The 14,256-nt window shown below is 33.7% G+C and overlaps 1 protein-coding gene across 1 annotated transcript in view; it reads left to right on the plus strand.

Annotated features, from left to right (window-relative positions):
* Positions 1-14,256, plus strand: part of LOC123566740 (ankyrin repeat domain-containing protein 36C-like) — a 169,638-nt gene that overhangs the window by 140,281 nt on the left and 15,101 nt on the right. Inside the window, exons 62-64 of the mRNA XM_065526823.1 lie at positions 7,099-7,312; positions 9,666-9,849; positions 10,968-11,885. Of these exons, the coding sequence (XP_065382895.1) occupies positions 7,099-7,312; positions 9,666-9,849; positions 10,968-11,885 (1,316 nt within the window). The remainder of the gene's footprint in view (positions 1-7,098; positions 7,313-9,665; positions 9,850-10,967; positions 11,886-14,256) is intronic.

Below are 14,256 nucleotides of genomic sequence, written 5' to 3' on the forward strand. Positions count from 1 at the left end.
TACTATGATAACCTTATAACTGTCTTTCCTACTATTCTGCCTTCCAAAACCATGACCTGTTCTGCAACCATAATTATATAGTTATAAAAAATCACATCTGATCATGTTACCTGCTTGCTGAAAACCCAGCTGCCATTTATTGCTATAAGGACCTCTTATAGCAATAAGATCTCCATCCTCGAACTTTATACTGCATCATTGCATACCCTTTTCTGTGTCACAGCCAGTGCCTTAGGTGTTTGCTTCTACAGTCGGTAGCTTTAGTGTGGTACAATTGATATATGATAAAGTGCACACATGTAAAAGGTACCATTTGATAAGTTTTAACAGATGTATACACATGTGAAACTATTACTATCATCAAGATAGTCAACATATATCCATCACCCACTGAAGTCTCCTCATGGCCCTTTATATTCCTGTTTTTAAAAACTGCTAAATGATTTTCCAAAATATTTGTACTATTTTCTATTCTCATCAGCAGTAAATGACCATTCCAGTTGCTATGTTGTCACAGTAGTGCTGTATTTATTTTTTTTAATTTTAGTCATTCTGATGGGTGTATTATGTATATTATTGTGGGTTTAATGTACACGATCCTAATGACTAAAATGTTGAGCATCTTTCCATGTTTATTTGCCATCTGTATATCTTCTTTGTTGAACTGTCTTTTCAAATCTTTTGCCATTTAGAAAATTAGGTTGATGTTTTCTTACCTGTTGAGTTTTAATAATTCTGTATGTATTTGGATACTATTACTTTTTAGCTACTTTTTTACAAGGGTATTTTTTTTTCCAGTTTTTGGGTTGACTTTTCACTTGCTTTGTAGTATCTTTTGAAGAGCAGAAGATTTTAATCGTAATGAAGTCCAACTTAATTGTTTGTTGAATTACAGATTTTGCATTTTTTGCCATATGTAAAAAATGTTTGCCTAGCACAAGGTTACAAAGATTTTTTCCTATGCTTTGTTCTAGAAATTTTATAGATTTGGATCTTACATTGAAATCTATCCTCCATTTTTGAGTTTCCTATTGTATATGGAGTGAGGTGAGGTATGGATTCAAGTTCACTTTTTGGATATGGACAGCCAGTTGTTCCAGCACCACATGTTGAAAGGCTATCGTTTCTCCACTGCATTGCCATGCTGCCTTTGTCAAACATAAGCTGGTTGCATATGTGTTATGTATTTCTAGACTCTCTATTGAGTTTTATTAATTTACAGATGCTCCTCAAATTGGGGTAAACCCAGTGTTTGAGTCAAAAGCAATTTAATACTTCAGTAAACCCACTGTAAAGTCAATAAGTCAAACCACCTTAAGTTGGGGATTTTCTGTATTTAACTTTCTTTATGCATGTGGAGCATTGCTAATTTAAATATCCCAAATCTGAAGTGCTCTAAAACCCCAAACTTTTTGATTGCCAATATAGACGCAACAGCGGAAAAATTCTACATCCGACCTCATGTATACAAACATTGTTTCATGTCCCAAATTATTAAAAGTATTGTTTAAAATTACCTTCAGTCTTCGTGTATAAAGTAAATATGAAAAATAAATGTGTTTTGTGTTTAGACTTGGGTCCTATCCCTGAGATATCTCATCATGTATGTGCAAATATTCCAAAATCCAAAATCTGAAAAACTTCTAGTCTGAAGAATTTTGAATAAGGGATACTCAGCCTGTACCTGTGGCACACTGTTTTGGTTACTGTTGATTTATAGTAATTCTTGAAATGAATCCTCCAATTCTGTTCTTTATTCTGTTTTGACTACGCTAGATCCTTTGCATTTTTATATGAACTTTAGAATCAGCTTATCAATAAAATAAAGACTGCTTGCTTGTTGGAAATTAAGTTGGGATTGTGTCATATTTATAGATTTGGGGAGAATTGACATCTTAACAATAGTGAATCTTTCTACTCAATAAAGTGTATGTCTGCTTTTATAGAAGTAATATTTAATTTTCTCAGTAGTAATTTGCAGGTTTTAGTTTACAGGTCTTTTCATATTTTATCAGATTTATCTGTATTTCATTTTTGATGAAGTTGTAAATGATAGTTTAGTTAGTATAGATGTATTTGACTTTATACAGGTTGAGCATTGCTAATCCAAATATACATTTTTATAAAACTATAGAAAATGCTAATTTTAAAATTTTGATTTGATTGTTTATTGCTAGCATATAGAAATGCAGTTAATTTTTCAATATTGAATTTGTATCCTTCAATCTTGTTAAACTCACTTATTAGTTCTGGCATGTTCTTGGTAGATTTGATCAGATTTTCTTCACAGACAAAAAGTTATTAAACCTTTCTTTCTCAAATTACCCTCTTACTAATGATAGTGAATATTTTAGACTTGTGGTAAAAGGGTCTCTTTTGCAGCTGATAAACTCTGCCATTTTAGTATGAGAGCAGCCATAGACCATCCATAAATTAATGAACACAGCTGTGTTCCAGTAAAAGCTTATTGACATAGACAAGAAGCTGGCCCACAGGTTGAGGTTTACCCATACATGTTGTATGGTCACAGTTGTGTATAAAGACAATTTTATTTCTTTTTTTAAACCTGGACGCCTCTTATTTCTTTTTCTTGCCTGACTGCATTAACTAGAATCTTCAGAACAATGTTACATACAAGTAGTGAAAGCAGACATTCCTGTGTTGTTCCTCATGTTATGGGAAATGCATTCAGTTTTTCACTATGATGCACGTTAGCTGCAGATTCATCATAGACGTTTTTATCATGCTGAAGAACTTCCCTCGGATTCTTATGTTGCTGAGAGTGTTTCTTCTTTGAAATAGCAGGAGTAAATTTTATCAGATGCCTCTATCTGTTGGGATGATCCTGTGGGTCTTCTCTTTTAGTTCATTTTATGCTAAATAATGATGATGTTTCAATGTTAAGCCAACCCTTCCTTTTCTGGAATAAAACCCCCTTTGTTTATGATGTATTACCTTTTTATTATATTATTGGATTAAACTTACTAAAGTCTCATTTAGAATTTATTATAAAGACTTTTATTTTTTAGACGAGTTTTATGTTCCTGGCAAAATTGAGAGGGAGGTTTGGATATTTTTTTGTATACCCCCACCCCAACACATATGTAGCCTCCCTCATTACCAGTATCCTTCACCATAGTGGTCGTTGCTATGACAGATGAGCCTAAATTGACACATTACAATTACCCAAAGCCCATAATTTGCATTGGGGTTTACTCTTGGTACTGTATATGTATGGGTTTGGACAAAGGTACAATGATGTGTATCCATGTTATAGAAATTATTTTGACTTCCCAAAAAATCCTCTGTGCTCTGCCTATGTATCCTTTCCTGCCATCCCTCACCCTTTGGCACACTTTTACTTTATCCATAGTTTTGCATTTTCCTGATCATATAGTTGGAATCATACAGTAAGTAGCCTTTTCAGATTATCTTACATCACTTGGTAATGTGCATTTAAGGTTCCTTCACATGTTTTCATGAATTGATTTCTCATTTCTTTATGTGTAGAGTGATATTCCACCATATGGCTGTTTAACCGCAGTTTATTCACTCCACTATTGGAGGATGTCTTCGTTGTATCACAAATTGGTTGAATTTTTACATTCATGCTATGAGGGAATTTTCTTGTTGGTAATATTTTCTGGTTTTAGTTCAGGGCAATGCTAACATTAAAGACTGAGTTGAGATATACTCTTCTTTCTGTTTCTTTTGGGAGAGTTTGTGTATAATTGTATTATTTTCTTCCAGAAATGTTTTGTAAAATTCACCAACATAGCTAGCTGGGTCTGGAGTTTTCTTTTAGCAAAGTTTTTAACTATAACTTAACTTTCTTTTATAGATATAGGGCAATTCATGTTATCTATTGCTTCTTGATTGAGATTTGCTAATTTTCATTTTAAAAGGAATTTGTTAATTTTATCTAAGTTGTCATGTTTACTTACATAGAAATTATAATATCTTGTTATATTTTTAGTATCTGTAGAATCTATAATAGTGTCACTTTGTTTATTTCTGAAATTTGTAATTTGTATTTTTTCTTTTTTTTCTGAGCAGCCTGGCTAAATGGAGCTTTATCACATTTATTGATCTCCTCAAAGTGTTTTGTGTTGATTTTTTTCTATTGTTTCTTCTGAAACCAAGAGTATAACAAAATACCATAGACTGGGTCAAACAACGGAAGTTGATTTCTTGCAGTTGTGGGGTCAGCAAAGTCCAAGATCCAAATGCTGTTGGATTTGGTGTATGGTTCGGGAACATGTCCTGGTTCATGAATGAATTCTTTTTCTCTGCGCCCTCACTTAGCAGAAGGGGTGAAGGAGATCTGGGGTCTGTTGTATAAGAGCACTAAGCACTAATTCTGTTCATGAGGGCTTGGCTCATGTAAAAATCACCCCTCCTAATACCGTCACATTGTGATTGGCTTTCAGCATATAAATTTTGGGGAAGACAAACATTCAGACCACAGCAGATGTGTATTATTTTCTTTCTTCTGCTTGCTTTGGGTTTAATTCACTCTTCTTTTATCTAGTTGCGTAAGGTAGAAGTCAAGGTCATTGATTTGAGACTCTTCTAATATAGACATTTGGCAGTGCTAAAAATTTCTATTCAAGTACAGTTGTAGCTGCATTCCACAAATTCTGGTTGACAAATTTTTATTCAGTTCAGAATATTTTCTAATTTCTATTTCATTTTCATTACCTGTTTGACCCAGGGTTATTTAGATGTGTGTTACTTAGTTTCCAAATATTTGGGTATTTCCCAGAGTTATTTTTGTTATTGGTCTTTAATCTGATTGATTTGTGGTCAGGGCACATACTTTGTATGACTTAAATCCTTCTGACTCAACTCTTTAGTTGAGAGTTGTTGTATGGCCTAAAATATGACCTATTTTTGGTAAGTGTTCCATGGGTACTTGAAAAGCGTGCTGTTGTTCAAGTCTATTCTTGCTGATTTTCTGCCTTCTTGTTCTATCACTTATTGAGTAAAGGGTATCGAAACCTCAGATTACTTAGAAATTGTCTGTTTCTTTTTGTAGTTCTATCCACTTTGGTCTCATATATTGTGAAGCTGGTTTGTTATTAGGTGCATAAACACTTAGGATTGTTATGTTTTGTTGATTAACTTAACCTTTTACTATTGTGACATGACCTTTTGTTATTTATTGCTGGTTTTTTTGTTTGTTTGTTTGTTTTGCTATGAGATCTACTTTGGTATTAACACAGCCCACTCCTGCTCAGCTGCCCTTGGCAACTGTTAGCATGTATCTTTTTCCATCCTTGTAACCATTTGTGTCTTTACATTTAAAGTGCATTTCTTATAGGCAGCCTGTAGTTGGGTCTTGCTTTCTTACTGAGCCTGACAGTCTGCATTTGAGTTGAGGTTCTTAGACAAGTGTCATTTATAATGTCATTGACAATAGTTATGTTTGTCTAGTAGCTGTTTGATTGCTATTAGTCCCAGCTGTTCTTTGTTCCCCTTCTTTTTCCGCTTTCTTTTAGTCAACTATTTTTTATGATTCAATTTTGCATATATTTTGGGGTTTATTAGGGATAACTGTTTTGCTATATTAATGTTTAGGATTTTTAGTATATAATTTTAACTTATCACAGTCCACCTTCAGTAATACTATACATCATAGATGGTATAAAAAAATGACAATGATACATTTTCAGTTTTTTCTGTCCCAGACACTTCCTCCCTGAATCTGTGGGATTATGGTTTGTATTAAGGTTAGAATATTTTCGGCCATTTTTTCTTTTAATTTTTTTTCTATCTCTTCTTTTTTTATTTAGGGAGTTATTGATTAGCTGCTTGAAAGTTTCTCACAGTTTATTGTGTCAAATTTAGGAATATTTTCCTTTGTCATCTCTAATTTGTGTTTATTTCCATCCACTATAGTTTTTACTTCTGACAATGTAATTTGCATCTCCACAAGTATGGTCTGGTTTAAAAAAAAAAAAAAAAATACCTTCCCTGCCTCCACTTACTGTCTTGAGTTTTATTTGGAGTACAGAGATTTACTTATAATCTTTCCATTCTTGCTTTTAGATTTGGGGTAATTCCTCACTCCTGAGGCAAGACCTTTCTGAATATTCATTGTCATGTGAAGCATAAGAAGTATGAGGTATTTTGGCCTGGTGCATGGGAATGGACCCTCTTCCAGTCATTGTGTGAACCCCAGGCATAGTTTCTGCTGATTTTCTTTAACTGTTTCTTTTAAATTTTATTTTCCACTGTTCTTAGGAAGTTTCCTAGCACACAAGCACTTTTCGTTACTCCACTAAATACCCAAGAGGGAATCTCTGCACATCTCCAGGATTTGTTTCCTGTACTGCTTTCTTCTCTCCAGTTTTCAGCCCTGTGATCTCTATCTGCTTTGGTTTTACTAGCCTCTCAGCTTCATAACCCCAGCTCTATGTCAGATTTTCTCCCTTTGTCATGGCCTTGAACCTCTGTCAAAACTCTGTCAAAAGAGCTGGGACAATTGTAAGGCCTGCTATATATGTTTTCTGTCTTACAGTGATCACCTACCATCTTCATTGCCTGAAGCCCACTGTGTTGGAAATCATTGCTTAATGTATTTTGTCTGTTTTGTTTTTTATTGTTTCAGGTAAGATGAAAACTCCTGTCCGTTACTCCATCAGAGCTAGTAATAGATTGCAGCAGAGCTTCGGCACAGCACGTGCTGTCAACTGGCCAGGGTGTTTTGCTTTCCTTTTTGCCTAACTGCTTCTTTCTCATCCTTCATTTCTCAGTGTAGTGTCTCTTCCTCAGGGAAATCTTCCCTGGGTGAAGTATAGATCAAATTATCTTACGCAGTCATATAACTATGGTTTTTTTTTTTTTTTACAGGACCTGTCTGAGTTTATAATTGTCACCTTTTTATCTTGGTTCTTCATTATGCTTTAAGCTAAAACAATAGCAGAGGTGTTGTCTTATCTGCAGACCTTAGTATAATATCTTCTACCTTGTAGGCACTCAATATGTACATATTTGTTCAATGTATGAATGAATGCATGTTAAAAATGCACAGTCCTTTATATCCAAAAACTTACTCATGTATTTTATCTCTATTTTGTTTTTTCCCGGTTACAGATTGTGTTCGCCTATCAAAAATTAAAAATGCATTTCGTTTTTGTAAAAGATCAATAAAACTTAAAGATAATCACTGTGAGCGACTTATAGTAAAAATTCAAAAAATGAAAAATAAGGTCAGTGTACTACGGAAGAGACTATCTGAAAAAGAAGAAATAAAATCGTGCTTAGAGCATGAAAAACTTGAATGCGAACAAGAACTCTGTAGTGTGAGGTATGACCTTGTTCTAAAGAAATGTTAGAACTATTTGTTTTATACTAAAGACGTATAAGGAAAATCTTTGTAATTGCTAACTTTCCTTCTAGGATTTACAGGGAAAAAAGTTTCTTAATCTTATGGAGTGTGAAATTATTGGATATAATATCACAAGTTCTTAATTGTGAATACTTCTCTAATAATTAAATGCATATTCTTTTAAATCATAGTTTTAATGGCTGTATAGAATTTTACCCTTTGGAAATCTCATTATTTAATTGATGAATTGAATTTTAGGTTTTAAAAAGTTTTTGTATTAATGCTACAAGGAACATCTTTTATTTACACGTAGTTTTCTACATTTTTAATTATTTACTTTGGATAAATTCTTCTGGTTAAAGTACAGAAACTTTTTTAGATCTGTTTTAGATCTTTGATCAATATTTCTAAATTGTTCTTAAGAAAGTTTATATTAATTTATAATTCAATCAACAGGGTATAAAATAGATATTTTCTTTATCCAGAATAATTATTTTAAAAATTATCAGTCGGGTGCGGTGGCTCACGCCTGTAATCCCAGCACTTCGGGAGGCTGAGGTGGGCAGATCACGAGGTCAGGAGTTTGAGACCAGTCTGGCCAACATAATGAAATGCTGTCTCTACTAAAAATACAAAAAATTAGCCAGGCGTGGTGGTGTGCACCTGTAATCCCAGCTACTCAGGAGGCTGAGGCAGGAGAATCCCATGAACCTGGGAGGCGGAGGTTGCAGTGAGCTGAGATTGCACCATTGCACTCTAGCCCAGTGATAGTGTGAGACTCCCTGTCAAAAAAAAAAAAAAAAAAAAAAAATTATCCAGTTTTATTCTTAATATGCAGGGAATAAAAAGTAAAATGGAAAGTGTTTACTGATTAGCTTATTCAACATCCCTCTGCTATGTAGATAAAATTAATTCAAAGTTTTATGCTGAAGACACGTATTATTCTTTATTGTTTAATTAAATATTAGATCTTGTGTTGTTCCAAAACAGATTTTAAAATTGTTTATAAAATACATACTAATCAACAGGATAGATTGAAAGTGTTGCCCAAAAAACAATCTTAAAAAGTGTAGGGGGTAACATATTACATTCTTAACCTAGTCTTGGATTACACTAATCTGCTGATATATATTTCATAAACACATCAAAAGTGCTATCTTACAAAGTAAATTAGTTTAGGGATACTTGCAATGAATGTTTCATGAAGGTGGAAATATATTTCTAGTGAATGTATTAACTTGTTTATAAAAAGTTACTTTATGTTAATTAACTCTAAACGATTCATCCTAATTGAAAAGTAATTACTGTGTGAAGAAAAGGTAATTTTTATCTTGTAACTTTACTGAATAATTTTCAGCATCTTTTTTCGTAATATTTGCTAGAGTTACAAGTAACAGAAACTTATGCAGGGTGTTCTTTTGTCAGTACATTTCAACTTATACATGTCCTTTGGATGAGATTGAGGTGAGAAATTAAAAACATGAGAACTAGAAAGAAAAATAGTATTTAAGAACATAGAAACTTTATTAGGATAATAAGCAACATATGAATGTTTTATTTTCTAATATCAACAAAGAGAGTCAAACTCTGTAAAATATTTGAAGAGATTTATTCTGAGCCAAATATGAGTGACCATGGCCACTGACACAGCCCTCAGGAGGTCCTGAGAACATGTGCCCAAGGGGCGCAGCTTGGTTTTATACATTTTAGAGAGGCATGAAACATCAATCAAATACATTTAAAAAATACTTTGGTTTGGTTCAGAAAGGCAGGACAACTGAAAGCAGGGGCTTCCAGGCTATAGATAAATTTAAACATTTTCTGGTTGACAATTGGTTGAGTTTATTTGAAGACCTGGGATTAATGGAAAGAAATGTTCAGGTTAAGGTAAATGATTGTGGGGACCAAGTTTTCTTGTGCAGAGGAATCTCTCAGCAGACTTCAGAGAGAGCAGGTTGTAAAATGTTTTCTTATGGGAACTTTTAAAAAGGGTGCCTGGTTCTTAGCTGATTGTCTCCTGGATCTTCATAGAAAGGAAGGAAAACAAGGGGGAAAAGGGGGTTCTCTATAGAATGTGGATTTTTCCCACAAGAGACTTTGCAGGGCAATTTCAAGGTATGGCAAGGAAATATATTTTTGATTAAATATTTGCTTCCTTGTCTCATAATGTTATGCCAGAGTCAGATTGAAAAGCAAGTCACAATATACGGGGTCAAATAAAATCCATCTGATGAGAATCCATGGTACCCCTTAGGTAGGAATTTGCACAAGATAAAAAATTAAAGCTTACTCCTCACTGATAAAATAAATACTAAGATAAGTATATTTACAGATTTACCATACAGCAAGAAAAAGAGAAAAGAAGAAATGTTGAAGAGTTGCACCAAAAAGTTCAGGAAAAGTTAAGAACAACAGAAGAGCAACATAGGATAGAAGTTGATGTGACAGAACAAGTTAAACTGGCTCTCAAATCACTGGAGATGGAATTGAAGAGTGTAGGAAAGAATTCAAATCAGGTTTGGTAAAACTTCATATTTCTACTTTTTTTTAATGTTACTTATAATATCTCTTTCATTTAATGTATATTATTTAAGCCTAAAAAAAAACCCAAATTGTATTTCATCTTAAAAATGAATCAAGGAATTTATAGCTACAATTATTTATAATCTTGAAATATTTTATTTAGTTCAAAGACCTTTTGAAAACAATGCTATTCTATAATGTATACTTAATGATATTGTGAGTATTTTGTTCCTAGTGACATAGTTCAGCATATTTTCCCCTATTTCATGTTAATTACTGTTTCAAATGTTATGGAAAAGAAATAAAAGTGATCACAATAGCAAATAATCTCATGATTTTCTAGGAAGAGCTTTATAAATTTAATTTTCTTGACTTTTGGTGTTTTGAAATAAAAGATTATTTTTGTATGTCTATATCTACCTCACAGAAGTAACGGATTTGGTGGAAGAGCACTAGAAGTAGAGTCAGAAAAGCTGGGAAAAGTCCTGCAGCTTGCTTATATTTTTAACCTTTTGCTATAGAATTATAACTACATGAGTTCATTGATTTGTGCATGTAAAAGTGCTTAGTACAATATCTAGACTTATCATTTGTCAATAAATGTCATTCTTAAAACTGACCATAACAATATTAGAAAAGTAGAATATCTATACAATATTTTAGGAAAAGGGAAGTTAAAGAATTTGGAAAATGTCATTCATCTGTCCAAATATCTGCCAGGCTAAGGCTCTCACTATAGGGAGATGTATAGCTTAGATGTTAGAGTGTAAACCCAATTTTTTAACGTGATCATAGTTATTAATTCTTTATGCTTTGCAATTTGTTGTAATTCAGTAAAAGCCTTTTTTAATTCTGAAATTTAAAAAAATTTTCGAGTGGTTTTTTTTTTTGCTTTCATGGATTCACTGTCTTCAAATAAACTTTCAAACTTTGGGGAATTAATGCTTTTTGAGGTTTGAGGTTTTGACTCAACTTCTTTTTTCCCAGTTAGATACCCAGTTATGGCAACCCTCTCATTGTATAAATGCACAGGTTATTATTTAATTTCAAAAGCAATCACAATATGTTATCCTATTGGGTACTAGTTATAAGTTTTCTTTGTTTTACTTAGATTTCTGATACTGATAAAAAAGAAGAAGATCTGCTACATGAAAACCACTTGATGGAAGATGAAATTGCCACGCTCAGACTGGAAATAGACACAATAAAAAACCAAAACCTGGAAAAGAAATACTTAAAAGACTTTGAAATTATGAAAAGAAAGCATGAAGACCTTCAACAGACGCTAAAACGGAATGGGGAAACATTAGCAAAAACGATAGCTGATTATAGTGTACAGCTTGCTGCTCTGACAGATGAGAACGCAACGCTCCGTTCCAAACTGGAGAAGGAAACACAGACCAGGCAAATACTGGAAACAGAAACGGAATCATACCGTTGTAGACTGAATGCTGCTCTATCTGATCATGATCAAAGTCACTCATCAGAAAGAGACCAAGAGCTTGCTTTCCAGGGCACAGTAGATAAATGGTGTCATTTACAGGAAAATTCGAATTCTTGTGTTCTGACTCTTTCTCAGCAACTTTCTAAAGCTGAGAGTAAGTTCAGAGTCCTCGAAACTGAGCTCCATTACACAAGAGAGGCTCTGAAAGAAAAGTCTTCGGTTTTTGAACATGTACAAAGAGAACTAAACCAAAAACAGTGTCAAATGAAGGACATTGAAAAAATGTACAAAAATGAATATGATAAAATGGAAAAATGCATAGAAAAGCAGGAAAGATTTTGTCAACTAAAAAAACAAAATATGTTACTTCAACAGCAACTGGATGATGCTCGCAACAAAGCTGACAATCGAGAAAAAGCAATACTTAATATTCAAGCCAGATGTGATGCTAGAGTACAAAACTTTCAAGCTGAGTGCAGAAAGCACCGTCTTTTACTACAAGAAGACAATAAGAGGTTGGTCAATGAATTGAATCATTTGAAAGAAAAAGAATGCCAAAATGAAAAAGAGAAAGCAGAAAGAGAAGTAAGTGTCAAGAAAAATAAGTATTTTTCAAACTTCCTGAAGTAAAATTTGAAGTAATATTTGGTTACAGCTAAATGTTGGATCTAGTTGAATATAAAAAAGGATACATATGATAAATGTATCTGCTGTATCAGCTGAGAAACATTCCTTGTTTCCAGCAAGTCAGAGTTAAAACTGAGATTCTTTCCTCTGATTAAATTCATGTGTCACTTATACAATTTTAAGTTATAAAATGTTAAAGTAGACTAATATTAATAATGTAGCCTTATACTGCTGAAATAATAATTTTTTTCATTTCAAGACATTTCAAGACCATGATAAATCAGATATATGGAAATGCTCATACCTAAAATGGTATTTTGAAATTGATTCAATTAAGTGGGGTACTTCGACAGTTAATTTCAGATTCCCCAGATGAACTGAAGTGTATTCCTTATTTCATAATTATTTTTCTTCAGTAGCTTTAAATATATCTTAGTTGGTACAATTTTGTTTTTCTTCATATCAATTTGACTTAAATCTGAAACTATTTCAATCTCAAATTATGTATAGATATGATCATTCCTTTCTTTAAAGGCATCTAATTTTACTTATAATATGGGGAAAATGTGGTAAATTTTAGCCAAACCATATTTGATTTAATCTTCCCACTGGCATTTATAATTTACTTTCAGTTTTGTTTTTTTTTTAATTTTTTTTATTATTATACTTTAAGTTCTAGGGTACATGTGCATAACGTGCAGGTTTGTTACATATGTATACTTGTGCCATGTTGCTGTGCTGCACCCATCAACTCGTCAGCACCCATCAACTCGTCATTTACATCAGTTATAACTCCCAATGCAATCCCTCCCCTTTCCCCCTCCCCATGATAGGCCCCGGTGTGTGATGTTCCCCTTCCCGAGTCCAAGTGATCTCATTGTTCAGTTCCCACCTATGAGTGAGAACATGCGGTGTTTGGTTTTCTGTTCTTGTGATAGTTTGCTGAGAATGATGATTTCCAGCTGCATCCATGTCCCTACAAAGGACACAAACTCATCCTTTTTTATGGCTGCATAGTATTCCATGGTGTATATGTGCCACATTTTCTTAATCCAGTCTGTCACTGATGGACATTTGGGTTGATTCCAAGTCTTTGCTATTGTGAATAGTTCCACAATAAACTACGTGTGCATGTGTCTTTATAGCAGCATGATTTATAATCCTTTGGGTATATACCCAGTAATGGGATGGCTGGGTCATATGGTACATCTAGTTCTAGATCCTTGAGGAATCGCCATACTGTTTTCCATAATGGTTGAACTAGTTTACAATCCCACCAACAGTGTAAAAGTGTTCCTATTTCTCCACATCCTCTCCAGCACCTGTTGTTTCCTGACTTTTTAATGATTGCCATTCTAACTGGTGTGAGATGGTATGTGGTTTTGATTTGCATTTCTCTGATGGCCAGTGATGATGAGCATTTTTTCATGTGTCTGTTGGCTGTATGAATGTCCTCTTTTGAGAAATGTCTGTTTATATCCTTTGCCCACTTTTTGATGAGGTTATTTTTTTCTTGTAAATTTGTTTGAGTTCCTTGTAGGTTCTGGATATTAGCGCTTTGTCTGATGAGTAGATTGCAAAAATTTTATCCCATTCTGTAGGTTGCCTGTTCACTCTGATGGTAATTTCTTTTGCTGTACAGAAGCTCTTTAGTTTAATTAGATCTCATTTGTCAATTTTGGCTTTTGTTGCCGTTGCTTTTGGTGTTTTAGACATGAAGTCCTTGCCCATGCCTATGTCCTGAATGGTATTACCTAGGTTTTCTTCTAGGGTTTTTATGGTATTAGGTCTAACATTTAAGTCTCTAATCCATCTTGAATTAATTTTCGTATAAGGAGTAAGGAAAGGATCCAGGTTCAGCTTTCTACTTATGGCTAGCCAATTTTCCCAGCACCATTTATTAAATAGGGAATCCTTTCCCCATTTCTTGTTTTTCTCAGGTTTATCAAAGATCAGATGGCTGTAGATGTGTGGTATTATTTCTGAGGACTCTGTTCTGTTCCATTGGTCTATATCTCTGTTTTGGTACCAGTATCATGCTGTTTTGGTTACTGTAGCCTTGTAGTATAGTTTGAAGTCATGTAGCGTGATGCCTCCAGCTTTATTCTTTTGACTTAGGATTGTCTTGGAGATGCGGGGTCTTTCTTGGTTCCATATGAACTTTAAAGCAGTTTTTTCAAATTCTGTGAAGAACCTCATTGGTAGCTTCATGGGGATGGCATTGAATCTATAAATTACCTTGGGCAGTATGGCCATTTTCACGATATTGGTTCTTCCTATCCATGAGCATGGTATGTTCTTCCATTTGTTTATGTCCTCTTTTATTTCA

This window comes from Macaca fascicularis, chromosome 13, assembly GCF_037993035.2.
Source record: "Macaca fascicularis isolate 582-1 chromosome 13, T2T-MFA8v1.1".
NCBI lineage: Eukaryota > Metazoa > Chordata > Mammalia > Primates > Cercopithecidae > Macaca > Macaca fascicularis.